The following is a 26,567-nucleotide window of genomic DNA, read 5'->3' on the forward strand; positions in this document are numbered from 1 at the left end:
GACAAAGTTGTTTAATCCTCTGGACTTAAGTTCCCATAATTTGAAAAATACAGGATTTGATAGTATTTTAAGTTTTGTTTTTCAATCTGTTTCTGTGATTTCTATTTCAGAGTTTAAAATTGAACTTCCAAAGCAGCCCAATCATAGATCTTTCAACTTCTCTCCCTTCTATAAGCTAATGCATAGTTTACTCCAATCAGTTTAGTCCCAACCTAACTATATAAGGATCTATATAGATAAACATTGATTAATTGACATTTAGGGGTCAATAATAAGTATCTTAGGAATTGGAAGAAATGAATCACGAGCTGGAATTGGTACAAATTTTGTATATGGTGTTCTACTTAATTCCTCTCCTTCCTAGCTTGTATATGATACATCGATTATGCTAGGCCCTGCATATTTCCCACCATGAACGAGATCTGTTGGTATGAAACACCACAACTTACCCTCAAAAAATTTTCACCTGGGCCTAGACCTCCTATCCTAGGCAGAAACAGCCCAGAAGAGCTGTCTGGATACAAGGCATGAAATTTCTGCATCAGGACAGAACTTGAACTCCTGAAACCCAGGCATGTTACCCATAAGAGGCAGCAAGAGAAAAGAAATGGATGGTAAATGATAGCGTAGGACAACCCTATGTTCTATCACCCCACCCTCTCATATCTTACGCAAATAAAAAAACTAATTTTGGTGTAAATACATTTATTGATACCCATTTTATATAGTTCAATGAAATAATCTATAAATATAAAAGCATTTTTCTTTTAGATATCACCATGGTCCATGTAAATACTCAGCAGTCAGAGTCACCTGCAGGAAGCACTCCAAGTCACACTGTCAGGTTAGAGACCTGAATATACATATATCATTAAACAGTGGCACTTATGTACTCAAGTGGTCCAGTGGCTTTGGAATGTGTGACTACTGGGCATGTGGAGTAAAAATAATGTGTAACTTTAAATCAATAGGAAGGGTATCAACCAACAACAAAAAGAAACAATTATGAATTAATATGCTAGGCAAAGGAAGTACCACAGTTGACACTTGGTGTCAGAATACTGGAGACAAGTATGTTGAACAACATGTGTGGTGTCATGTGCTCTCTCCAACTCCCAGAAGATAGCCCACCAGTGCCTTAGGGTCATTCATGGTCAACAAAACAGCAGTAAAGAATCTAGACAGCTTAAAATAAAAGGTATGTAGCTGCTGGTATCAAATTTAAAGAAAAATGAGTTAAGTTAAATATCTCAATGACATAATAAGTTCCTCCCCTAGAAAGAGAAGATTGTGGAGAAAACAATTTTTTTTTTTATTTCCTTTGCTATATTGATCATGATCATTTATCTTATGCAGGAGAAAAAATCCAGATACCTGGTACCCAAAACACAGGTGCAAAAATTTTCTTATTTTAAAATTTTTTCCTCAATACTTCCACTGTTGAACTTTGCCCTTGACCTGACGCAGCATAAAATTTTCTCATTTCTTCAGTACCAAATACAGGAATGTCCTTTGCTATAGTCAGATCATGAGTCTTCTGAGTTAGCAAGCAAATGCATTTAAAAGGTCTTAGGTATGCAATGCCCAAAATGAAATCTGAGGCAGTGTTAGAACTTAAGCAAGGCAGCATTTTTAGAGACTACTCAACTGAAAACCTAAGTGAAGCATATAAAAACTCAGTTCTATTATTTTCAACTGGTAAATGATGGCAACATTCCCTGGTAAGGATGGGTAAAGTGGTGTTCTCTCCAGTCCAAAACATCCCAACTACTTAAAGTAGAACCCCAAAAAGGAGAAACACACACTTGAGTTCTGTGGTTTCTAGAATTCTTTTTCTGCCATTTTTTAAAAAGAAGAAATAGTAGTTTCAGTTGTACACCACCGATTGAAGGGGTTTTCATCCAAATGAGAAACTCTACCCCTCGTCTCTAGTGGGACAGGCACCAGACTTCCACAAGCAGTAACTCCCATGTCCTGTATCACGTGGCATCTGACCCTGGAGTGAAGAGTAAGCTGGCACAGAGCCCCAACCACTGGAATTCAGGCTAGATGGCGTTTCGCGGTGTGCCGTTGTGTGCCAATGCTTTCAAGCTGGGGACACTAGTCTGGTGACCACAGCCCCTGTGAGAAGTCACACCCACCTCAAAAACCTCATGAATAGCTTTTCGGAAACAATGGAAGTTGTAGTCTATTAAACCTGCAAGAGAAAAAAAGAGAATCAGTTCTCCTGAATGTCAATAGTGAAATTATCTAATAGGACACATTTGGTAACAGAGAAATATAATTGGTATATATTATAAAAAACATACATCCAACTGAGTAATTCTGTACACTGAACACACAAATGCATATGCCCAAAGTGTTAACACTGGTTACCTCTGGGGTCTGGGAGTGGACAGGTTAAACAAATGAAGGAATTAGGAAGGTGAACTTGCTCAGAAATTTTATAATAAAACCTAAAATGAAAGTAAAACACTTTCTGAATTATCAATCTTTTCCTTTTACACATCTTTGGGGAAACCAATAAAGGAAACAACTAGAATAACAGTTTGACAAACCATTCAGTAGAGCTCTGGGGTTTGGGAGATACCAGAGAGGCCCACCAGGCAGAACCTCAGACAGCCTGTACCTCCCTCCTCAGGCAAGGCAGCTCCTTCTTCATGTTTCACGAACTGGCTGGCTTCCAAATAAGATTCTGATCAATCAAAGAGTTCTATTTTATGACAGAAGTGGCTAGTTGTCTACTAAATATCCATTTTCCCCCTTTTTCCTCAGAAACAGAACCCCAGTTTTGGATGCGCATACTGGTGCTCAGCTGAAACATTACACTCCCCAGCCTTCCTTATAGTTCTGTATTGCACACAACCAATTCTGGCCACTGAGATAAGTGCAAGTGTGTGGGAGTTCGTGAAGTCTCCTTAAAACAGAAGAGGATGTATTCTTTCCTCACCCCTGTTCCTCCTTAATGACTGGAATATGAATAAAATGACTGGAGCTCCTGGAGACATTCTGAACCATGAGGTGACCTTGAGAACCGAAGCCAGTGCTGAGAATGGCACAGCAGAAAGAAAAGTACTTATGTCCTAAGGATACTGGGACATAAAAGACAACACACAAGAAACAAATTGAAACAATCTGGTGTCAACATGACTACAAATGTGGAAGAAGTCCAAAGGAAAGAAAGCAAAGTACGGGGCAAAAGCAACCAATGAAACTTCAGACATGAAGCAGAACTCTGGGAAAACAGGCAAGATTTCAACAAGTAGGAAAGAGGAGCAAAAATTTAAGAACACAGTAGAGAGCTGGCAATGAGAACACAGCACAGGAGGAAAGAAACTAGTCTGAAGAGAGGGGCAGAGAGTACTTGGTAGGAAGTACTGGGAAATCAAGTCTAAAGAAGTAGGTTAGAGCCAAATTAAAACGGTCCTTCAGACTCAGGGGAAAAAAAACTATAACAAAAGGTCTGATAAGTTCAATTACATTAAAACTGATTTCTGTGCAAATGGTAAAATAAAATTGACAGGGAAAGTTGAACACTGGCCCAATATTTGTTGATATTATTAAGTAATTATTAATTTGTTTTTATGTCTTAACGCTAATAGTGTTACATTTGAAAAAGAGTACTATCTCTTAGAGATGTCTGAAATCTATAATACAAAGTAATTTCATGTCAGGGATTTTTTTTTCAAAATTTAGTAGGGAAAAAGGTATAGAAATGAAATAAGATTGGCTTTAATTTTGATAATGTTGAATCTGGGTGACAGATTAAAGAGAGTTCATTGCATTATTTTCTCTACTTTTATTTTACATGTTTGACAGTTTTCACAACAAAAGAGTAAAAAATAGTAAGTTGGGAAAAGGACATACAGAGAACTAGAGTGACCCTATGTTAATGATTACTAAAACAAGGAGGTCAGTACTTGAAGAGTCATTGTGATGGTCTACTTCTGTACATATCTGAAAATTTCCATGGCCAAGAGTTTAAAAGAAAAATCTTAAACATGGAGAAATCTTAGCATGGAGAAAAATAAAGAACTCCTAAGAAGTACAAAAAAGACACAGTATGAAAAAGCAAAGGAATAAGAAGAGATAAATTACCAAAGAAGAAACTGATCAGGCATAAAAAAGTAACTGCTTGCCCTTACTATTAAAAGAAGTAAAAATAAGAACCAAATGAGATACCATTTCACATCTACCAGATTGACAGTAACTAATCAATCAAACAATATCAAGCATTATCAATGAGAAAGTGACAAGAACTCCCACACAGTACTGTTGGGGTAAAAATGGTAAAGACACTTTGGAGAGCAATGTCTAATAAAGATGATGTGATGTCCTCCATAAATTCCACTCCTAAACACATACTCTAGAGAAATTTTCTACATGTGCAAAGGCAAACTTGTTCATGAGAATTAGTTACAAAACTATTTTTAATCTTAAAAATAATCTAAATGTCCAGCAACAAGAAAATAAATTCTGGCATATTCAACCCATAAAGTATGGTATGGCAGTGAAAATGAATGAACTAGAACTGTACATTACCAATATGGATAAATCTCAAAAACAATCTTGAATAAAGATAAACATGGCAAGTTGCAGGAGAGACTACTTACATTTTTACATCATTTATACAAAGATACACAATACTCTATACTGTTATGGATAGATGTGAAGTAATACAATAAATTATGCATGGGAAAAATAAAACACTGGAAGTACAAAGGAGGGATTTTCAATTGAGAAATACACAGAAGACACAGAGGACATATATGTACTTGTCAAAGAAATACACAAAACATTTTTGTTTTATCAAAAAAGGTTTGCATATCTGAAATAATTTATTAATATTAACATTAATGAAATAATATTAATCATTTAATATTAATTAACATTAAAATCACAGGCAGAAGGGCAGGGACTTGTTGCAGTGAGTAACAGATATTGTACATCCACAGGTAGTTAAATAACATGATATAAGTGATTTTCTGAAAGCTAGTCTTTTGGAATAAAAGATGACACATACACAGGGGTGAGCAAAGGTAGATTTATAGGTATTCATATGGCAGTAATACATTTAATAAATAATAATACAAGAATAAACTGTTTCACATACAACTGCAAACCTATTTTTGCCCACCCCTGTATATGTTGAACGTATGACCTCAAGGAGGAAGCTGCTGCAGCACCACAAGCCTGGAAGGACCTATATTGGAACCACTGACGGTGGAAATAAGAAGGAAACCCAAGAAACAGTTCCAAGTAACAAATGATAAAATTTGGTGAAAATTCCATCTGAGCAATAGAGGAAAAGACTGGAAAAAGGAGACCACTGAATGCCCTCTTATCTGCAAGAGCTCCTTCAGCAATACCACCACACAATTATCTGACTACAAAATAGGTAAGCCTGGACACCAAAATGTCATAACTAGTAACAGATCAGGGTGGCCACGATGGCCATGAAACAAAGGGAAAATGTTCAGCAGCTCCAACATCATGTCAAGATAACAATCAAATTGTTAAGTGTAGATGTCGTACTAATAGCTTCAACATGGGACAGGAATATGGGCCCAAGTCACAGCTGCAGATGTGAATTTTTCAACCAACCACATAGGGAAGATTAACTGAAGCCATGGCTTGGATGAGCTGACCTGGAGAAAAAGAGAAGTGAGCAGAAAGACTTGACTCTGAAGAATACTCAGAACCAAGAAAGAGAAAAACAGTCAAAAGAAACAAGAGAGATGAGCAGTCAGAGAAAGAAATACACAAAATACCGTGGAGGGTTCAGCTTCAGGAGAGCAAAGAGAGAAGAAAGCTTCAAGTAAGGAGGGACTGGCGGTCATGTGCTTCAGAAGGCTGAAGAGGCTACAGAATGAGAAAAGGCCACTGGATGCAGCAAGAAGGTAACCTGGTAACCTCTGAAAGAATAACCTCCACATGGAAGGCAGCTGGGTAATGAAAAATCCGAAATAAGAGAGGCTGGAATTTAAAAATATGATATAAAAGATCAAAAGAAGGAGTAAGTCTGACTATATATGGAAGGGAAGGGAAGAGACAAAAGCAGTTTGACCTTTTAATCATCTAACACAGTGATTTTCACCCTTTTTCATCTCATGGCACACATCAATTAATTACTAAAATTCTGCAGCACACCAAAGAAAATATTTTTTGCCAATCTAACAAAAACAACAAATTTGATTCACTCACACCAAACAGCTATTATTTTTTTAATTTGGCAATGTAAGGAAAAAGAGGTCTGTGCCTCTGACTAAATAGTCAGATATGACATGTTCTAAAAATTCCTGCGGCCACTCCAGTTGAAAATCGCTGGTCTAACACTGCGATATTGTTTTCTCGTTTTCAAGAACCTAAGAAATTATGACAAGAGACTTTAATATAAAAATCACATTTTAAAATGTCATTACCTTTTCGTTCAAAACTTTCTTCCCTAAGAATGCAGACAAGTGCCAAAAATTTAGTCACTTCCTTTAAATAAAGGACAGTTGTATTATTCAGCTTGATAATGGCCATAGATTCTTTGTCATAAGCACTGCCACTGCCATCTTCCTTTAACCTATTTCAAAAGAAAGTATTGTTCATTCCTGGGTTTTCAACTAGGCATTTTATCGCATTTCATTTCCATTCAGTTTCCCAAATGTCTTTTGAGAAAGAATACTAGCTTAAATACATTGGCACCAATGTTCTACTTTAGGTGTGTAGGGTTCACAGACTTTAATGCAGCATCCCATGCATTCACATCTTCATCTTGTTTACCTAAGATGCATGAACTACAGCAGGCTCAAATCTTCCCTCATGCTAATCTGTTCTGACATGACACGTCTGCAAATAAAGAAGGACCTAAAATACAACAACTGCCATTAGTGAAAAAAGAATAAGAAAAAAACTAAAATAAACACAGTCTATCAAAGATACTGTGGAATCCTGATGCCTGCAAAGTGAGCCTTACAGGGTATGAAAGTTTTCATTTATTAAACTAGAACTGTCGTTCTATAATTGTTATATGTAGTCCCCCTTCAAAAAACGTAAATCAACAGTCAAGAAGGAAATTAAATTATAATAAAGCACACCAAAGTGCATCCATAGATTGTGCTCAGAATAATGAGATAATGGATATTTTTCTTTCATAAGGTACTTTATAATGTATGTTACAATGTACCTTATACTGGAAATAAACTTTACATCTACTTTTGGCTTTTTTAATTACAGAAAAAAAATTGGTTTCTAAACTTTTTGTTTTAATGAAAAAGCAAATGTTCTAGTCATTCATTTTTTTAAATTAGGAATGAAAACACGAAACTCCACTGAATAATATAAAGACATCTCATTTTCATTATGGAAAAAATCAAATCAAGGAAGGCATGTAATCACAATAGTGAAAAATAGAAACAGAATAGACAAGAAAAGAAAAGGTGAGACAAATGCATTTTGCTAGGCACTGAAAAATTAGGCAAAAAGACCAAGGTGAAGGGCAGGGACAGACAAACAAAAGAGGAGTTTAGACTAGGTGGAACAGAGAACAATAGATAAAGGACACAGGTATCAGAAAGCAAAAGCAATGTTAAAAGCATCAGTGCCTTGGGAAAGCTGATGTTAACATGTTAACTTTAGGACAGAGACTTTCAACTTTTTTCATCTCTTGGCACACATAAACTAAAAACTAATATTCTACAGCACACCAAAAAATGTATTTTTTGCCTATCTGACTAAAAAAAATAGCTATAATTTTGATTCATTCACACCAGATGGCTATTGTTGTGTTCGCTGTTGTCATTTTTTAATTTGACAGTCTAAGGGAAAAGAGGTCAGTGCCCCTGACTCAACCATCAGGTATTGCATGTTTTAAAAATTCCTGCAGTACACCAGTGTGCTTGCTGTGGCATACCGGGTGAAAATCGCTGTATTAGGGGAATTGGGGTTATCAGAGGCAACAGAGGCTATTGGCTTTTGAAATACCAGTAGTTCTCCAAAGTTTTCACTTATCCTCTGGCATAATGTACAAAATTACATCTTTGTTGGCTTTTATAAATTTCTGTACAGAATTTGGTGAATTTATATAGTTTATATTTTAAAGATTTACTTTGGAAACTCAGATACAGGTCAAATACGTATTAGGTCCTTCTGACATTCAAAATTCTTATTTCCTAAAGATTCCTCATTCCACAAAGCCTGAGGTTAAATTAGGAACCAGCACCCACCCTGTAACTCAGAATGTTTTAAATAAATTAATTTAGTCTCTTGATCTAGCTAAGTCCCTAAGTGAGAAGATGCAATGCAACCCCCCAGACCCGAAATAATGGCAGGAGAAACTCTGGCTCTTGTCACAGTTTTTCAACTGTTCTTATCCATCCTCTCAGGAGTAAGACCCAGCAGCCTACCTACAGAGAAATCATGTACCAGACTGAAGCACTATGGTCAGAAGAAGTCTGCTTCAGACAGTACTTACTAACGGCCTCCAAAATTAATCTCCCTGACAAATCAAACTGGTAGTTTTCCACCTGAGATCTTGGAAAAATATGTACATAACTTACCCATATATACAAGATACATCAATGACAACATCAATCATGTCACAACAAAGTTCGTAAGACTGCATATCCACAGGAGAACTATCTGTTGCAATGTAGATTTTGCTGACAACATCAAAGAGAAAAGCTTTTTCAATACCTGAATTCTTGGAAAAAACAAAAAGGGGGAAGTGGTCAGTTTTTGGTTTTTATTTTAAGAATCACAATTTGCAACTTATCAAAGATCTTGAATTATTGATGAATATCCAAGGACATTTTTAATGATGCAACCCAATACCAAAATAGTACTGGGCTGAGAGGCACTTCTGTTATCCAAAGAATAAAAGTGAAATTATTTCTCTGCTATGACTTGCTGACATAACTGCGTCAGTCAAATTTGCGTTGTCTTCCTCCTCTTCACTTAAATGAATTATTTTCTAAGACACCATAAAAAATTTAACAAAAAAAATCCTCCAAAAATCAAGCCATGCTACATTTTCAATCACACTTTCTTGTTACAATAATCAGTCTGATTTGAATGACCTTGCCACCAAAATGGCTTTACGTGACCATTAGCAAAGCATAAAAGAACTGGAGATCATTAAACAGTGAGTCTTTCAAAGTAATGTTTAGAAAATATGATAGCTAAATGCTAAATTAATTGGAGGGATATCCTTTTTTATTAAGTTGAATCCTCAAAATACATGAATGTAAAATATAATACTAAGATTAGCCAGGAAATGAAAAGATCAATTTTTTAATGTGACCTCCATTACGGCAGAGAATAAAGCAAGCCAAATTCCCAGAACCCAGTCTTTTTCAGTTGTTACTCTTATTTCAGGGAACACATATCATGAAGATATTTTTAAATTATAAAAGCATGAGAAAATTTTTTGTTTTAAGACAAAAAGGGTAAGTGCTAAGGAAAGAATTCAGAAAGAAACTCAAGCCGTTTTTAATATTCTTATTTATTTTATATGTTAAGTGTGTCATTACTTTTTAAACTTGATTCAGACAAATTCAAACCTTTTTTGAGAATTTAATCATACCAATATACTCAATGAAAATGAAATTAAAAAACTATAGTGAATTAAATATAAATAGCTCACTTACTGATATAAAAATATTTAAAAGGTTTTCCAAGGTCGGCAGTTGTGGAATGAGTTTCTGTACCACCTTACTAAAGGCTTCAAATATTGAATGATCATAGATACTAGTCAAATAAAAGCTGAAAAACATAACACAGTTTGATTAATTTGAAAAGTCTCAAGTTTGGGGATAATTATCATAATACACAAAATTTAAAGTTTCTTAACATTTGATTTCAGTATGAAGTTCAAAAAGAGCCTTTTTATCTTTTCTACCATTCCCACAGTTCAAGATGACAAATATGGTGTCCCCACCTGGCTTGTAGTTATCCAGCCCTTTTATTGCATTTACACATCAGGCAATTGAGGTAATACTCAGGAAGGCATTTACAGAAGCAGAAACTTGAATATTCACCTAAGTTCTTGCAATCTGATCCAAAAAGCATGGTTTCTTAAGCCCACAACTGACAAAAATCAAGAGAAATCTTTGAGGAGCCCTGGCCAGGTAGCTTAGTTGGTTGGAGCAGCGTCCTGTATGCCAAAAGGTTGCAGGTTCAATCCCTAGTCAGGACACATACCTAGGTTGTGGGTTCGATCCCTGGGAGGAATGCATATGAAAGGCAACCAATCCATGTTTCTCTCTCCCCTCCCTTCCTATCTCTCTCAAATCAATAAACATATCCTCGAGTGAGGATTAAAAAGTACTTTAAAAGAGAGAAAGCTTACAGACAAGAAACAGTAAATAAGTATATATAATTTGGATCTCTACTGAAATATTACCTCCTCAGAAAGTTCTTTCCTGATCCCCCTACTTAAAATAATACCTCTGTACCCGCTGCTTTCTACCTCTTTTCTCTAATTTATTTTCTCTTCATACCACTGACAAGAACTTAAAATTACACTGTACATTTATTTATAAGTGCTTTTGAGCTAATTCATTAGAATGTAAGCTCCACCAGGACAGAGACTTCGTCAGCCTTGCCTGCAACTGCAATCCCACTGTCCTAAACAGTGCTCATAAATATACTAATAAATGAATACAACTGGTATTTAGAATGTATGTAAAAACCTTGGTAAGAAGGATGGGAGCTGGGGCTCTATAGAGAATGGGACAGGAGCCTGGTGGCCTAAAAGGATGTACAGTAGAGAAGCAACATCTGCACATTTAACACAACATATTTGAGAGTGTGTGTGTGTGTGAGAGAGAGAGAGAGAGAGAAAGTCAGAGAAGGAGGGAAGGAGGCTTTTAACAATTTAAACAGTGTGAACAATTCTGTCTGCTTTTTCACTCAGGGAGTATACTCTTCATTATACAATTGTGTCCATGACACATTTGTAAGTACATATTACAAAGTCAGAAACGCAGAACTGTGGGAATCACACTTCATAGGTAATTTAAAGACACAGAACTTCCAGGGAGTTGACCTAAGAACTTAACCCTATGCAAGATAATAGGTAAGGCCAGGATGACTCCCCAAAGGCATTAGGGACAAAGGAATATTTTAAAGTGTTTCCTTTAGGCAAAAAGGTTAGTAGCGTGAGAAGGTCCTTCAGGGACAGTGAGGCTTGGAGGTGGATAGGGACAGGGAGAACAGGGCAGAAGTCAAATGGAGCCTCATCCATAGACTTGCTAGTAATTATTTAAAGCTTGACGCAGAATTCTGAGGTTAACAAGGCATAGGGCCCTATAAAGGACTGGGGAAAGGGATAGCATGTACCACTGGAATGAGACACCCTGGAAAGAGATATAGACACGGTATAGAGTACTAGAAGGATTTCCATGGAACTGGGAAACACAGGACAATCATGGCTTAAAAGCCATTATTAACAGTGGATTCCCAAAAAATACAAATGAGGAATTTCATGGGGAGGCACTTTCATTCTCTCTTATAAATACTGTATTGCTGTTTTTGTTTAATGCATGAATTACTTAGAAATATTTTAAATTCTTAACCTAGGTAAACTACAGATCAATGAGATTTTTCTAGATGATTTCCTTGAACTGAAAGACTTTGGAATTTGAAGCCCCGGGGGATATTTCAACCAAGGATGGGGGCTGGCTTGAGCCTATAAGGAAGTCTCTGTAACAGACCAGGGATAAGAAAATAGCTACACTTGTTTGTGTCTCTCCCCCTGCTTCCCCTTTAAGTTTGTATCATCAGCTGTTTATATCATCAAGAGAACATTTTGGGGGGTACTTTTTATTACTCATTTCTACCTATAACACCAAAAAACATACAATAACAATTTAATAAGATTTAATTATGAATCAGCAGTTCTTCAAACTTAATAGCAGCCCTACACAGATTTATAGGATAAACTCACCTAACCCAAACTTTAGTTTCAGAAGTTTTTAAAAACATAAATAAAATACGTTAAAGTCCAGATCTGAATGTATACACTCTTTAAAAGGCTCTTCCTACTGTCCTGGCCAGGTGGCTCAGTTGGCTGGAGCATACACCATACACCAAGAGCTTGCGGGTTTGATCCCCCATTGAGGCATGTACAGTAGGCAGCCAATCAGTTTCTTTCTCTCTCTCTTTCTCTCACTCTATCTCCTCGCCCCACCCCACTCCCCTTCCTCTATCTCTAAAATCAATAATAAAAAATATCCTTGGATGAAGATTTTTTTTTAAAAAGCTTTCTATTGAGAAAAATACTGTGAAAACCCAAGCTACAGAAATCTACAGCAAATATAACAGAGTTCTTAAACTGAGGTAAGGGAAAAAAAAATATGATGAAACCAAAAGATGGGAGTCATAAAACAACTTTATGCCATGAGGAAACAGCCTGACTCCAGTCTCTTGGGATGAATTTGGAAAAGCACCAACAGAAATACTTCACATGACTTCAACCTCTAGGAAAATACAAAAAAAGGGGAAAAGTAAATTCTCAATAACATCAGGTTCCCAAAACTGCTTGAATTCAACAAAGAGGAGGTCAAAAATTTTACAGATTTGGGACAGGTATACCAGTAACAGAAAGTTATATATTTGTAATGACAGAGATGGGAATACATTTACACAATTTTCAGGGCTCCCATATCAAACACACATGTTGTTACCTAAGGTGGAGTTTTTCTAGCCCAGCATCTGCAAGGTCATCATTGGCCCTTTGGTGAATGTCCCTCTGTGTTTCTATTTTGTGATCATCAGATAGACCATCAACTTTGTGAATAAAAACCTCAAAATTCATGTCTGGGTTAACTTTGTAGGCTTTAGAAACAGTAATGTGAAGTCTTGTTAAAGCCTCCATGTAGTCATCCTGTAAGTCAGAACAAAATAGTTTTTAAAAAGAAATCTTATAAAAGTCAAGTAATGACTTAAGAAAAGCTCAAAACACCTCTTTCCCCAACCACAGAAAATATATTATCCTAGTTACTCATAAATACACAAATATCCATATACATTCACTTATACCACTAAATTGATCTTTAATCTCTCAAGAGTAAAAATTTCAATTATGAAGTTAATGCTTGTAATTTTTGATTCTGATAAGGAAAGGAAAAAGGAAATGGACATTTCTTCCCAACAGAATTTTTTTTAAGTAATGCCAGCTCTGCCATTTATTAGATGTGTGACTAGAAGCAGATTGCTTCAACTCTGTGGTCTCAGTTTACTCATCCATAGAACTTGAATTACAGTACCTACCTCACAGTATTGTAAAAAATAAATTAGATCAGATATGTGAAAGAACCCATTACAGAACCTGTCACTCTGAAAAGCACTCCTATATAATGATAAAGCTTATAAAAAGTAAGCTTCTTAAGGAGAGAGACATGTCCCATTTATCTGAGGGCTTGCCACTTGCTGGCCCTCAATAAATGCATGTTGGGCTAAACTCAATTTAGACAATTAAGGAAACTATTCACTTTAATATTTACTGACCTAGTTCTTATATTCCTCCTTATAACATGGGAACTGATGAGATCTTTTCAGTGAGTGACATCATTATTATAACAGTGAAATAGAGCAATACCTACTATTAACAAATAAAAATGGAAAGCTGTTCATTAACTAGAACTCAAAGATATAAATCATATCTCCTGATCACCTGCTATTCTGTACTCGCACAATGGCATGCTTGCTCCCAAAGCACATCCACAGTTGCATCTCTTATACTGCTAGAGAAACAACTGGCAAAGAAATAAGCTGTAAGAAGCACATGACAAAGATAACTCTGCTTTGTTTCTACATCTTTTGCCACCAGAGAATTAAAATAAGTAAACAAATAATCCTAACTACCTGTGCATCAATGACATATATCAACGCTCCTGTTCCCCTGAAGATCATCTCGTAGTCAAAAGTTGGGTCAAAAAAGTCCATTTGCCCAGGAAAATCCCATATTTGGAAATTCACAAAGGAGCTATTGGAAATGTCATCCTTATAAATCTTGTTGGTACTTTCCAAAAAGAGGGTCTCGTTGGGTGACATTTTATGAAACACCACCTGTAAAAAGAAAGACAATTGTATGACTATTCAACTTTGCATCAAAAGTTGAAAATTCTATCCTAAATTAATGTAAAGACCTGATCCCATAGCAATAATTTTAAAAGAGATAAAAAGTAAATGGTGTATCCATTGGTATTCACCATCCTTTAGCTTCTGACAAACAGAATATAACACCCTGACTGGTGTGGGTCAGTTGGTTGGGTGTCATCTGGCAAAGCAAAAAGTCGCACAGTTCAATTCCCAGTCAGGGGACACGACTGGATTACAGGTTCGATTCCCAGTAGAGGGTGCATGTTTTCTCTCCCTCTCTTTCTCCCTCCCTTCCTGTGTCTCTAAAAAATAAATAAAATATTTTTAAGAAATGCCAAATTACCTTCCATTCAGCCTATTTTTGAAGCTGAAACTTTTCTATTTTCTCTGCATCATAGTCCATACTAGCAGTAGCACTGCCTCTCGTCTCAATTTTTTTCGTCTTGAATTGTGTTAATTTTGCGAAAACCTGCTTTATGGTTATGAATGCTTATAACTAAAGCTAGAGAAATTTTGTTCATTGAAAACTTATTGGATGCCTACATTAGGTTCCAAAGAATAGTCAAAAATGAAACGGACTGAACCCTGCCATCACTGAATCTGCAGTCTTGTGGAAGAAATAAAACAAAGGCAGTAATTATATCAAGTAAAAAGTGATACATGTGGGAGAGAGGAGTGTTAGGAATTGACAGGGAAACCCCATGAGGAAAGAAATGGTAAAGACAACTGTTAAGAATCACAATAATCACAATCCATACAACTCGAACACAAAACGAATTTACCTCTCACTGTTACTCTCCAGAAGAGAAAAATGGATAGTCACTCCCAAATTTCAGTCAGTAACACTAATAATAAAAGAATTAAGACCAGTTTGCTAAAAGCCTACCATAAATGTACCCAAATTTTGTTGTAGAGATGAAAAGCAAGCAACTCCGTAAATGGAAAAAAGTGACTGCTTTTCAGAAATATTGTCTACAAAATATTACAAATCGGTGTATTTTGGATAGACCTCTGCAACAGAGTGGAAAGAGCAAAAGAGCAGGTATCTGGCGTTTTACGACCAGGTCAATCATGCCTCTATTTTCCCCTTACAAAAACTACATAGCCCTCCATTCGGTCCTGACAGACCCCAAGTGAAAGCAAATCGGCTGACATAGGTCTGCAAATGTTCTTAAGGTCTCAGGAGATTTCTGTAACCACACACAGGGGTAATATCACCCAGCAACTATACTCGCCAAGCCACAGTACTAAAATCAGTGGAATTGCAGCCCCCCAATACCCAATAATGTTACAGTCAAGTCTCCGTATTAGTAACAAGAGCAAGCATTAAAACGGCCAGTGGCTTCGTCACAACTCCTGACGCTGTTCCCTGGGGCTCACCTGGGAAGTCCTGCAAGATCAGGTCACCTGAAGGAGTGGAACACACAGAAACGGGGCAGGGGGAGGGGGTCCTTTAAGTTCTCCAAGTCAGAACTTGGGAGCACATCAGTTTCGCGAAAGGCACAAGGGCTGGATCCCAGGTGGCGGAGATCCCGGGCGGTGCCACGGGCACCTGCCTACCGCGAGCCAGTTTCGCCTTCGGGGAACCCACTCGGCCTCAGCTGACCTGGGCGTGGACTCAGAGGTCGAGGTCCTCCTGCGGGTCGCGCCTCGGGCTCTGCTCCCCAGAGGAGAAGAGAAAGTGCGGTGGGACAGCCCTGCCGGCCAGCTCCAGCCGCCGCCCTCTTCGGAGGGCCTCCCCCGACCGGCCCCCGGGGAGGAGCGGAGGGACGCGGCGCGGGCCCCACTCACCTTCTGGATGGAGGACTTGCCGCTGCGCCGGAGCCCCATGAGCAGAATCCTCGGCTTGGAACTGTCAGCGCCCCCCGGGCCACAGCCTCCGCCGGCCCCCGCCCCAACCCCGCCGCCCGCGGCTGCCGCCTCCTCTTCCTCCTCCTCCACGCCGTAGCCGAAGTCCTTTGGGAACGAATCCGCCGCGCCGTAACTGCCGGCGAGGGGCGTCTCCTCCGCCCCGTACTGTAGGGACATGGTGCTAGAGCCGCCGCCACCCGCGCCCTGACAGGCCAGGCCAGGCCAGGCCAGGCCGCCGCCTCCCAGGTTCACCACCACTGCCGCCGCCCCCGGCAGCCGCCACCACCTTGCGGCCCACCCCCCCGGAGCCCGGCTCTCATTGGCTCCTCTCCGAGGCCCAGCCGTTCATTGGCTGCCCCAGCTGCCATTCGGGAGCAGCAGTGTAGATGGTACCCATCACGTGCCAGGAATCACCTGACTCGGAACCGAAGAGGGGGGGAGGAGGAGTCACGAGGAGGGTGGCCCCGCGGGGCAAGCCCTCCGCTCTCCGCTCTCCGCCCCAGCACGCACCTCTGTCCTGCCCAACTACGCTCATTGTTTCTCACTGCTCTCCTGACTTCCTCGAAACTCCGGAGGCTACCGCAAAGGGAGATGCTCTCTGGACAATTGGAAGAATTGATTGTCCTACCAGTACAATTGTACTCGCCCAAACCAACACTTATTGATGTCTGCGAAATCCTAGGGCACAAAATTGGAACCGACTCGGACCCTCGGTACCCTCCCGTTCGACGATTAATGGAGTAAGTAGCCTCGGTACGAGTGGGAAGGTCAAAAGTACAGATAATATGCTCGGGAGTCGAGAGGATGAGAAAGTCTACAAGGAGCTGATCTATGGTTGGATGGGTGGATAAGGTTGGGAAATGCAAAGGTATGGAGGCGGAGCCAGCCAGAGTGAGGGCAGAGCCTCAAATGAGACAGTCAAGAATGTGATATAGTTCGTTCTAGCAGGCAGAACATCTCTTACTTCAGCAAGTCACGGACAGTGGATACTGCTACCACTTCAAACTCAACATTGACTCGATTTCTCCTCCTTCCCATCTAGTCAAAGTCGACTCCAGTAATTCTTTGCCCCCGCTTCCCGCATAGATTGCATTCTCCCTCCCACCCCAGAGACCAAAGGAATAAATAATGAAAGCAGATCAAAAGAAATACTTGTCACCAAATGTTTGAGAAAGCTAGAGGAATTTTCACCCTTGACAGTCAGGTTTTAGAATGGGAAATTCGACAAAAAGAGGATATTCCTCTTAAAGTAGGGGTGGTAGGGTGGTACTGATCTTCCAAGGAAGCTAACGTTGTGATTACAAAGGGAAAGCATGTTCCTGCAGGTGTGGGACTTTGTTATGTCTGAATCTCGAGGTTAAAGGTAGGACACATCCTTAGAGATCTAATCCAACCTCTCACCTAAAAGAGGAGCCACTGTACAGCATCTGATAGACATACAGCATACACTTCAATAGTTCCAAGAGAAGAGGGCTCACTATCTCAAAAGGGAGCCAATTCCACTGTGGTAAAACTTTAAAATTCTCTTATTCAGGCCAAAAATCATAATACCTAGAGTTTACAGTGGAATAACACAGGAGTAGTCTTCTCTATCATGACAGCCTTAGATCATAGTCTTCATTATCCACTAAATCTTTTCTGTTCTACACTAAACATACGTAGTTCCTTCAACCATTCCTTTTATGGTGACGTCCAGAAGAACAGTATGATAAAAATGTTCTGCATCTGTACTGGTCAGTATAGTAGCCAGTGTGGATTGACCATGTGAAATGTTACTAGTGTGACTAGTGAATTGAATTTTCAATTTTATTATAGTTTTAAATGCCAATGTGGTTATGGCTACCATCTTAGCACAGCCTTATGTTTTCAAATGCCTTTCATTGGTCACTCTCCTTTATATGCATTTGAGCTCGTCAATGTTTGTCAAGATGTCTGGCACCTAAAATGCAATACTGATCAATACAGCCTTCAGAATAACTGCTTAGCACTTGGACAGTAAATCTATTAATGTTTTCCAGAACGGATTTTTAAAAAAATATTCATAAAGTTCAAGTGGGCCCCACTGATAATCACTGGAACTAATACTTTGTCAACAATCCTAGTGCCTAAACTTGTATAACTGCATTTTTTTAACCTAAGTATAACAATCCTGGTGCCTAAACTTGTATAACTGCATTTTTTTAACCTAAGTATAACAATCCTGGTGCCTAAACTTGTATAACTGCATTTTTTTAACCTAAGTATAACAATCCTGGTGCCTAAACTTGTATAACTGCATTTTTTAAGCCTAAATATAAACCTTGTGTTTCAGCTTTCCTGTTTGGGCCCAGAAGTTTGAGTATTCCAAGTTGTTAAGCATTTTCAAGATTGTTTCAATATAGTCTACCAACCATCCCTTCCAACTCTGTGGCACTTACAGATTTGGCATTACTACCATCTGACCCATATGTAGTCCTTTATAATTTGCAAGGTACTTTACATCCATTATATTACATATGATCCTTACAATAACCTTGTGATGTATGCAAGATATGAAATCTACATTTCATAGGTAAGTTAGCTGAACATAGCAGGAACTGAATGGATGGGATCCTTTTTGTACTCCATTCAACCTCTTCTTGTATACTGTCTATATCCAAATCATTGATAGGAATGTTGAAGAGGACCTCCAGAGGCCAGGCTGATCCTGAATTCTTAAATAGCAATGACTGGTACAGCAGTTTAGCAGGTCAGTGCCACCAAAAAGTGTGATTATCAAACCCACAGGTTTCCATTCTGTCCAAAAGGATGGTACAAGAGACAGCCACCTGACTTACACAGATATTAATACTAGTCCCAAGGGGAAAAAAGCAATGAGGGTTAACTACCAGAAAAAAAAAATTTCTACTAGTCTGTATCCACAAAGGGACTGTCATGCCAACTGCTTGAAGAAGCCAAGTCTCCTCTTCCAAAACCCCTATGGGGCCATGTTTTATTATGACTCTTAGCACATCCTAGTCCACACTGTAATTACTCGTATACATGTCTTATAACTAATTTCAAGTTCATTTTTGTAACACCCAGCATTCAGCCCACTGCTGTCCATGTAGGAGGCACTCAGACTAGTAAAAGATAAACCAATTCAAGTGAATGTTCTTCCAACAGTATCTGGCCCCCCTCCAAAAACAAACTTGTGACTGGAAGAGGCACAGACCATTGCCACATTCCTGCCAATGTATTGATTAAAATGCCCTTACAATTGGCTTAGTCATTTTCTAGCAGGTGTTGAAACTTTTGCTAGTTAAACCCAACTTTCAGTGGATTGTTTTGTTTGTGTGTCTTTTAACCAAAAAATAAAGACAGATTCTCTTAACTGGGACAGGATAATACATGAAATAGGAGTACTTAATGTCAGTCAATCAGTAAGGAAAAAACGATGAAGAAAACAAAACATCGTCTGTAGGTCTTCCAAAATAAAGGAAAAGGACTAACAAACAAGAATATAGTGCTTTACCATTTACAAATCTTTCATATACATTCCATTTGACCCTCACAACAACCCTGTGAGGTAGGCAGCACAGATATTATTCTTCTCACTTAACAGATGAGGAAAATGAATCTCAGAGCAGTTAACTGATGTGCCCAAGGTTCTACAGTTAGTAAATAGTTTGTATTAATATCAGTCATTGACCTAAAAATTCAGCAACCAACCTCCCCTCATACTTGCCCTACCTACTTCACAGGGATAATGAAGATAAAATGAATTCAAGGCTAGAAAAATACTTTTTTGAGAAAAGAAAGCACTATATAATTATACCCGCAAACTATAATTTTTCACGATATATGGCTCATTCCCCTTCTCCCAGCTTGTGCATGAACCCAGAATTTTATATTGCCTCTGTTCTGTGCTCAACTGAACAACTAAGAAGGCAGGGGAACAGTGTGATCCTGTTTAAAGTTATATAAGTTAAATTAGGGTAACTGCTATTATAGCAAATTGAAAATTAACATAGAGAGGCCAATGTGCAAGTAGGACCTATTGAAGCACAGAGCAAGCAAGGCAACATTATCAAACAGGGCATGATTGCATAGAAGGAAAACGTGGTGTCAGAGTTCAAACTGGCACACACACGGTTACCTAAGGCAAAGTGGTGGCAAAGAAGTTATTTGTTCTGTATATAAATGAGTAAAAGATTTATAGAAACCCATGCAAAAGCATCTCATGTCACACAGCTCTCCAGCTGCCGACAGAGAATATAAACAGTGTCATCTTCATTTTAAAGAATGACTGTACTTGTGCTCATATCTTGAACTAAACCAAGGAACAGCTAACCTTCCTTGGCTAAGATACAACCAGTACCACCATTCCTAGTCAGACTAGTAAACAGAATGTCTTTTAAGGTAATGAATTAGATGGCTGTTTAGATTTTTTTTCCGGATTCACTTTGGATTCTCCTGCTTTTAAGACCCAAAGAAAGTTATATTGAGTTTTTATTGGTGATTCTAAGAATATGTGTTTATAACAGTTAAAGTGTGATAGGTGAATTTAACATATTAAAAGAGTTCTATAGCATCTGTTCAGAAAAGATTATATACTATACAAACTATTCAAGTCTTACAAAACCATTTTTCAGTGTCTTTTCAATTGAGAAGAATCCTATTCAGCACGCTTCTCCTCCTGAGGTGGTTCATACTGAGCAAGCTATAGAGCAAAGACAGAGGAGTTTAAGTGAATTTTATTCTAAATGAGGTAAAAAAACAAACTTAATGGTAACAAAAAGTTAACTATTATATTCAATTTAATTATTCAATCAGTAAGTTTATGTTTAAATCATTAAGCCATTCAATGATTTAAGGTTTAATACACTCAAACCTAATGAAGGCTTTTCATATAAACCTTTAATATTACTAGGAAACTTAAATTTAATTCCAGTTTATGGCTACACTGATAAACATTGATATGCAATAATTGATAATATTCCCAAAGATGTTGTCACTTATAATAAGGTACTTTCTTTCCCTCCACCAGAAACTTACTGAACTTTCTCCTACAAAGTAGAAAAAACAAATTATGTGACATTGATGAAACTAGCCAGTCAAGTAAGACCTGCTAATGTCTTTGATTTAAGAGGTGCCCAAGAGTTAACTGGTATTTGTACATTGTGGACTCTTGGTAATTTAGATACTGCAGTTTCTTTTATGCTAAGTTACTACCCTGGAAGAACTCTAGGCTAAGACTGTTCAATTCAGCTGTCAGATTTGAGAAGCTAACAAGGCTTCACTGTACTGTAGTTTCCTCACCTGTCTGTGTACCTGTTTCACTTATCTTGCAATGTTATTGAGAAAATAAAACACATTGTAAGAAATTCCTCAAGTAATGTAAAATGCATTATATGATTCAGCATGTAGTGAAACCTCAAGGACTTAGCTGACTAATTTGAAGTTTATGAAAATTCTCACAGTTTAAACAAAGAAAAAACTTCAGCACTAAACAAAATTAAGTGCAAACAAATTTACAGAGGTACACTAACACATTTCCTGGTCACCACGTGACTAGGCAGACTGTGCACTGCACAACTCTTAAGAGATGCCATTCACAAAGTAACTTAAATCAACTGCTTAAGACTCCGAAATCTCCATATACTTCTGGAAGTAGCAATAACCAATATTCTCATCTTTTTGTTGATGTAGGTTCCCAAGAACCTCTTCTTGACCACACTTTGCTGACCCTCCTATTTATAATGTGTCTGTTGTTTTCCAGACAGGGTATCAGCTTGGCCTTGCCATTAATTGAGATTGATATTCACCATCCTCTCTCTCCTACTGTCCATTTTAGTGAGGTTTTGATCATATTAATATCACTAACATGAATTTATCAATTATTATTAATAATAGGTGAAATTATTTTAACTAAAGGTGCAATTATTAACATGAATTCTTTTTAAAAATTTACCTTTGTTTTCAGTTTTTTATTTTCTTCTACAATAGCTTCATATTTCTCTTTCATTTCTGCCAATTCTAGGCGAAGCAGTTCTATTTCTGGATTTTCAGGGGTAGCAGCTCCTAAGTGATGCTTCAAAAAACTAATCTCAAAGTTAAGGATTTACTTGAGTTGAATAAAAGTAATGAAATAGCCCAGAGAAGCATCTCTGATCAAAGTCACCCCACCCCACCACCCATATTTACACAGATCATCGTCCAAAAATTCAAAGGAAAGTAAATTTTTCAGTAATCCAAAGTATTTTAAAAGTTAACTATGTGAAAAAATAAGAGTTACAAAAAATAAGGCCTTTTTCTGACTTGAAAGATGAAAAGGATACTCCAAAGCACTATTAGGTTTCTCTGGTTCTTCATATAAGGCTACCAGTACTGCAAATCGAAAAGCAGAAAAAGCAACAATTAAAGTCTTAAATTTGAATAGCTGAAATTATATTCTATAACTCAGTCTATATTAAGTGCCTTTTATATGTCAAGCACATTGCTAGGAGTGTCCATACCATAGTGAATAAGACAGACACAGTCCCTGCTCTCAATGAATTTACAGTCTAATGCAAAAGATAAGTAAGGAACTAGACACAAACAGAATTAAGGAGCAATCAGGATAACAGGTTATGGTAGCACACTGGAAGAGCACCTAACCTGCAAGTTCAGGTGGACTTTGATCCTAAGAACAGGCACAGAAACATTTTAAGCAGGAGGGTGACATAGTCACTCTTTACTGCTATGTGAAAAATCAACAAGTGGGACAAGAATAAAGGTAGGAAGAGCAGTTAAGAGGCTGATGTGGTAATCCTGTTGAAAAAGACAGTGACCTGGCCCTGGCTGGGTGGCTCAGTTGATTGGAGCATTGTCTCATACACCAAAAGTTTGCAGGTTCAATCCCTAGTTGGGGCGCATGGGGGAGGCGACCAGTTAACCTGTGTGTCTGTCTGTCTCTGTCTCTATCTCTGTCTCTCTCTCTCCACCTCCCCCGTTTTCCTCTCTCTGTAAAAAAAATCAATAAACATATCGTTGGGTGAGGGCTTAAAAAAAATAGTGACCTGCACTAGAGTAATATAGGGGTGAAGACATGGTAGATAAACTGGAGAAAAATGTAGGGGAGAATCAACATAGCTATAGTAATCACTGAAAATTTTGAATTCAAAATGTTCTTAAAGAATGAGTTTCATACATAACATGCTAAATAACCACCAACCAAAAATTTTACCAGTAATTAACATGCTCAAATCAACATTAAAACATAACTTTAGTGTTTTCATATCCAATAGCTCATATCAGCACTACTCTGCTCATCTTCTATTGAACAAACTCCTACTAGGATTTACAACTCAGATAAAAATCTCTAAACCAGTGGTTAACTATTTTATGCATGGGCCCCTTTGAAAAATCTGATAAAGCCAAAATAATAATAATAATAATAATAATAATAATAATAATAATAATAACTACATGCAAAAAATGTGCATATCTAGGTCGCAAGTTAACTTCTGTTGTAAACCAACTTATGTGCTTCCCTTTTAGAGTTTTAATACGCATCAAAATAATATAGTATGGAAATACTCAAATGGGCAACTACTTTGAGTTCTGGTAGTTACTCTTCATCTCTCTAAATATTCTTACAACACTATTTTTTGAGAAATTGTTATATTTACATCACTGCTACCCTCTCCTCAACCCCCCTTTCAATATGTTACAGTACCCTTTAATTCCTCTACTTACTACTTTTCTTTAAATATATACTCAAATTTCTTTTTCTTCCATTAATTTCCACTGATCTCTACTGAATCCTAATTTTATCCTTTCTTCCTCGTCTTTCCCCATCCCATTTCTTTCAACTTTTAAATTTATGTCAGCGGTACAAGGTTGATAATTAAAGAACACGATGTAAATGTCAAGTTTTCTGTGCTTTTCTATAGATGTAATATACTTCCTTTTAATCAGGCAAGAAAAATTCTATACCCAATGTTCCCCTTCTTGCCTTAACAGCCAGGATTTTTATAGGTTGATACAGTGCTCAAAATAACTAAAATGCCTCTTCTTTCAAATGATTTATCATCTTTATCTTTAGCCATCCTGTCTTTTAGTGTTTTAATGTTAGAAGCAGTTTCAAATCCTCTTGGAAATAAGCTAGATAAAAATTATAAATTAAATCTATGTACAGTACCTATGTTTGAAGCTGAAAATCAAATTTGAAATAGATCACGTCAATAGATAGCATGTTAAGTTGTCTGATGTTACTTAGGAAACTGGAAGTGTAGGGAGGCTGAGGGATTAGGTACCAGTAGATGTGAGCAAGGGAAAAGCTGCCAGAGGTTTCCAATCTCTTGTGAAGAAAAATCCATGTATGGCCACAAGGCTGTATGTACATCTTCAGTCACCTCCCACAAGGGTCACTTATCTGCCCTTTACCATTCTACCTTTCTCTTACTCCATCCATCCACTCTGGCCTCTTTACACTTCCCGGAACTCCTAACATCAGATATTACAGCATTCAGGTCTCTGCTCAAATGTTACGACTTAAGAGAGGCCTCCCCCCACCACCCATCCTACAGAAAATGGCACACCCATCCCTCTTTATCTACTACCACAGGCTGACACTATGCATTATTTTGTCTTCCCCGACTAGGATATAAGCTCATTTACAGCAGGGAATTTTTCTTTCCACTGCTGTGTTTCCAGTACCTAGAACATAGATCTGAATGAAATGGTTAAATATATGAAAGAAAGGAACCTGTGGACTTTGAGGGGAGAGGGTCTCCAAGAATCAGTGACACTTCCGTAAACAACAGAGGACAAGGCTTTCGCATAGTAGTCCCTTAAAGTTTGTTTAAACTTATTTGCGAAGAGGCAGAGAAACTAGTACCTGAATCCTTCCAAGGTAGGTAGCCAAATCAAAATTACCAGTCCATGCTTGGGAGTTAAAAGCCCTGCTTTCTGCTAAAACACGGAGTTGTTCTTCTCTTAGAACTACATCCTAACCTTTGCTTCTGGCCAAAGAGCAGTTATCAAATTATTTCCCAGACACTTACTATCCTTCTCGTATGGACCCAGGTCCTCATCCCTGGGCATTCAGATCACTGCTGAGCCAATGAAATAAGCAGTACCCCCACTAGCTCTTGAAACCCTGCAGCTCAAGCACCCTCACTTAGTTCTTGAACCCAGGAGAAAGACACACAGTGTAACTAACAGCTTCCATTTTAAAAAGTGAAAACAAAATCATTTTAATGAGCTCTCAAACTCCTTAATCTGTAATTCTACTTTAATTATGAAATCTACACAGTATAGGAACTCAGATGGACAACGAAATAGGGGTTGAAAAGCCACAGCCTGCCCTGGCTGGTGTGGCTCAGTGGATTGAGTGCCGGCCTGCAAACCAAAGGGTCTCCCCATTGGATCCCAGTGAGGACACATGCCTGGGTTGCGGGCCGGGTCTCCCAGTTGGGGGCGCGCGAGAGACAACCACACATTGATGTTTCCCTCTTTTCCCCTCTAAAAATAAATAAAGAAAAGCCACAGCCTAATTGACTATGTATGAATCGCCCACTTTGGGGATTAGACTCAGCTACTTCATAGCACACTTTAAAATCTGTAAAATTTACCACTTGAATGTTCGAGGTTAAATGTTTTAACAGGACTTTGAAGACTCCGTATAAACTATAAAGCGGGAGGAATTGGGATCTCAAGCTCTTTAGCAAACATGCCCACAGCGGCTGCTCCAGGCAAAGCAACGGAAGTTGAAGAGACTCTGCAACAGCTGCAAGAGTTTCACTCCCGGCAAGGGGAGTGGTAGAGTGAGCTAGGCTACCCGATCCGGGCCCAGGCCGCGGCCGGTAGTCGGGCGTGCGCCGAGCCCCAAGGCTCACCTCGCTGGACCTTGGACGGGTCCCACCTGTACTCCCTCCTTCCGCAAGCCACGGACCGTCAGGGACGCAGCCCTGAGGAGCACGACGAGGACACTAGGAACCTTCTCCTAACCCATACTCACCCTTGGTCAGCGTGTCCAGCACTCCTGACTTCTCCAAGTACCTCCGGAACTGCTCGCGCTTCGAGTCGGCGGCCTGAGAAGACACGGCGGGTCAGTGGCCGAAACTGGGGGCCGGAGCAGGAAGAAGGTGCTGGGAGTGCGACAAACCCGCCTCCGCATCGCTACCTCAGACCCCCAAAACCTGCGCGCGCGCGCGCGCCCCAACTCCCACCCGGAGCCGACCCGCGGCTGGCCACCGCCCGCACGCCCCCTCACTTTGTAATGGGCCATAGTGACAGCGGCAGCGGCGTAGCTGGCGCCGGAGACCGTGGCTGGCGGGCTCTGAGCAGCACTGCACATGCGCGGAAGGGCGCGCGCGCCTGCGTACACGCCAACTACGGTCCGGGATGACTGGGGTGTGACCTGTTTTCATGACGACCAGGACGCTCTGAACGCCCCATGGTGAGCTGAGCCGAGAGAGTCTGCGTAAGCCCGCCTATCTTGCTACCCTGACAAGCACTTTCTTTCCTCTTCCGGTCCCTGCCGCTGCTCGGTTGCTTAGAGAGAAGCCGGGTTTGGGTAACTCCGGACAAGCGTCCTAGTGGGACCAAAGATGGGAGTGGCGTCCCGGGGCGAGCCTGCGAAACCCCGGAACACTAAGTCTATTACCCTGGGAAGGATC

At 39.0% G+C, this 26,567-nt stretch overlaps 2 protein-coding genes across 2 annotated transcripts; both read right to left on the reverse strand.

The window, feature by feature from the left end:
- Positions 1-688: 688 nt before the first annotated feature.
- On the reverse strand, positions 689-16,224 carry RRAGC (Ras related GTP binding C). Its single transcript, XM_090269157.1, has 7 exons — positions 15,883-16,224; positions 13,855-14,058; positions 12,675-12,874; positions 9,636-9,750; positions 8,547-8,689; positions 6,423-6,571; positions 689-2,197 (listed from the first exon to the last, which is right to left on the reverse strand). The coding sequence occupies exons 1-7, from the start codon at positions 16,117-16,119 to the stop codon at positions 2,046-2,048; spliced, it is 1,200 nt and encodes a 399-aa protein (XP_090125283.1). The 5' UTR covers positions 16,120-16,224; the 3' UTR covers positions 689-2,045.
- A 3,192-nt stretch (positions 16,225-19,416) lies between these two features.
- MYCBP (MYC binding protein) lies at positions 19,417-26,260 on the reverse strand. The gene is made up of 5 exons (XM_090269159.1): positions 26,162-26,260; positions 25,907-25,979; positions 22,242-22,290; positions 21,875-22,004; positions 19,417-20,623 (listed from the first exon to the last, which is right to left on the reverse strand). The coding sequence occupies exons 1-5, from the start codon at positions 26,243-26,245 to the stop codon at positions 20,579-20,581; spliced, it is 381 nt and encodes a 126-aa protein (XP_090125285.1). The 5' UTR covers positions 26,246-26,260; the 3' UTR covers positions 19,417-20,578.
- Positions 26,261-26,567: the final 307 nt, after the last annotated feature.

Source organism: Furipterus horrens, unplaced genomic scaffold (assembly GCF_987537825.1).
Source record: "Furipterus horrens unplaced genomic scaffold, mFurHor1.1.pri manual_scaffold_3, whole genome shotgun sequence".
Taxonomy (NCBI): domain Eukaryota; kingdom Metazoa; phylum Chordata; class Mammalia; order Chiroptera; family Furipteridae; genus Furipterus; species Furipterus horrens.

What these genes read in the sequence shown, in the direction of transcription:
- RRAGC (XM_090269157.1), bottom strand. Translation starts at nt 16,119, where the DNA reads ATGTCCCTACAGTACGGGGCGGAGGAGACGCCCCTCGCCGGCAGTTAC. An exon ending in GCAAGTCCTCCATCCAGAAG is followed by an intron (nt 14,059 to 15,882) that starts GTGAGTGGGGCC and finishes TTCTTTTTACAG; the next exon opens with GTGGTGTTTCATAAAATGTC. An exon ending in CTAGAAAAACTCCACCTTAG is followed by an intron (nt 9,751 to 12,674) that starts GTAACAACATGT and finishes TATGTTTTTCAG; the next exon opens with CTTTTATTTGACTAGTATCT.
- MYCBP (XM_090269159.1), bottom strand. Translation starts at nt 26,245, where the DNA reads ATGTGCAGTGCTGCTCAGAGCCCGCCAGCCACGGTCTCCGGCGCCAGC. An exon ending in GCTGGACACGCTGACCAAGG is followed by an intron (nt 22,291 to 25,906) that starts GTGAGTATGGGT and finishes TTCGATTTGCAG; the next exon opens with TACTGGTAGCCTTATATGAA. An exon ending in ATAAAAAACTGAAAACAAAG is followed by an intron (nt 20,624 to 21,874) that starts GTAAATTTTTAA and finishes TTTGCTCTATAG; the next exon opens with CTTGCTCAGTATGAACCACC.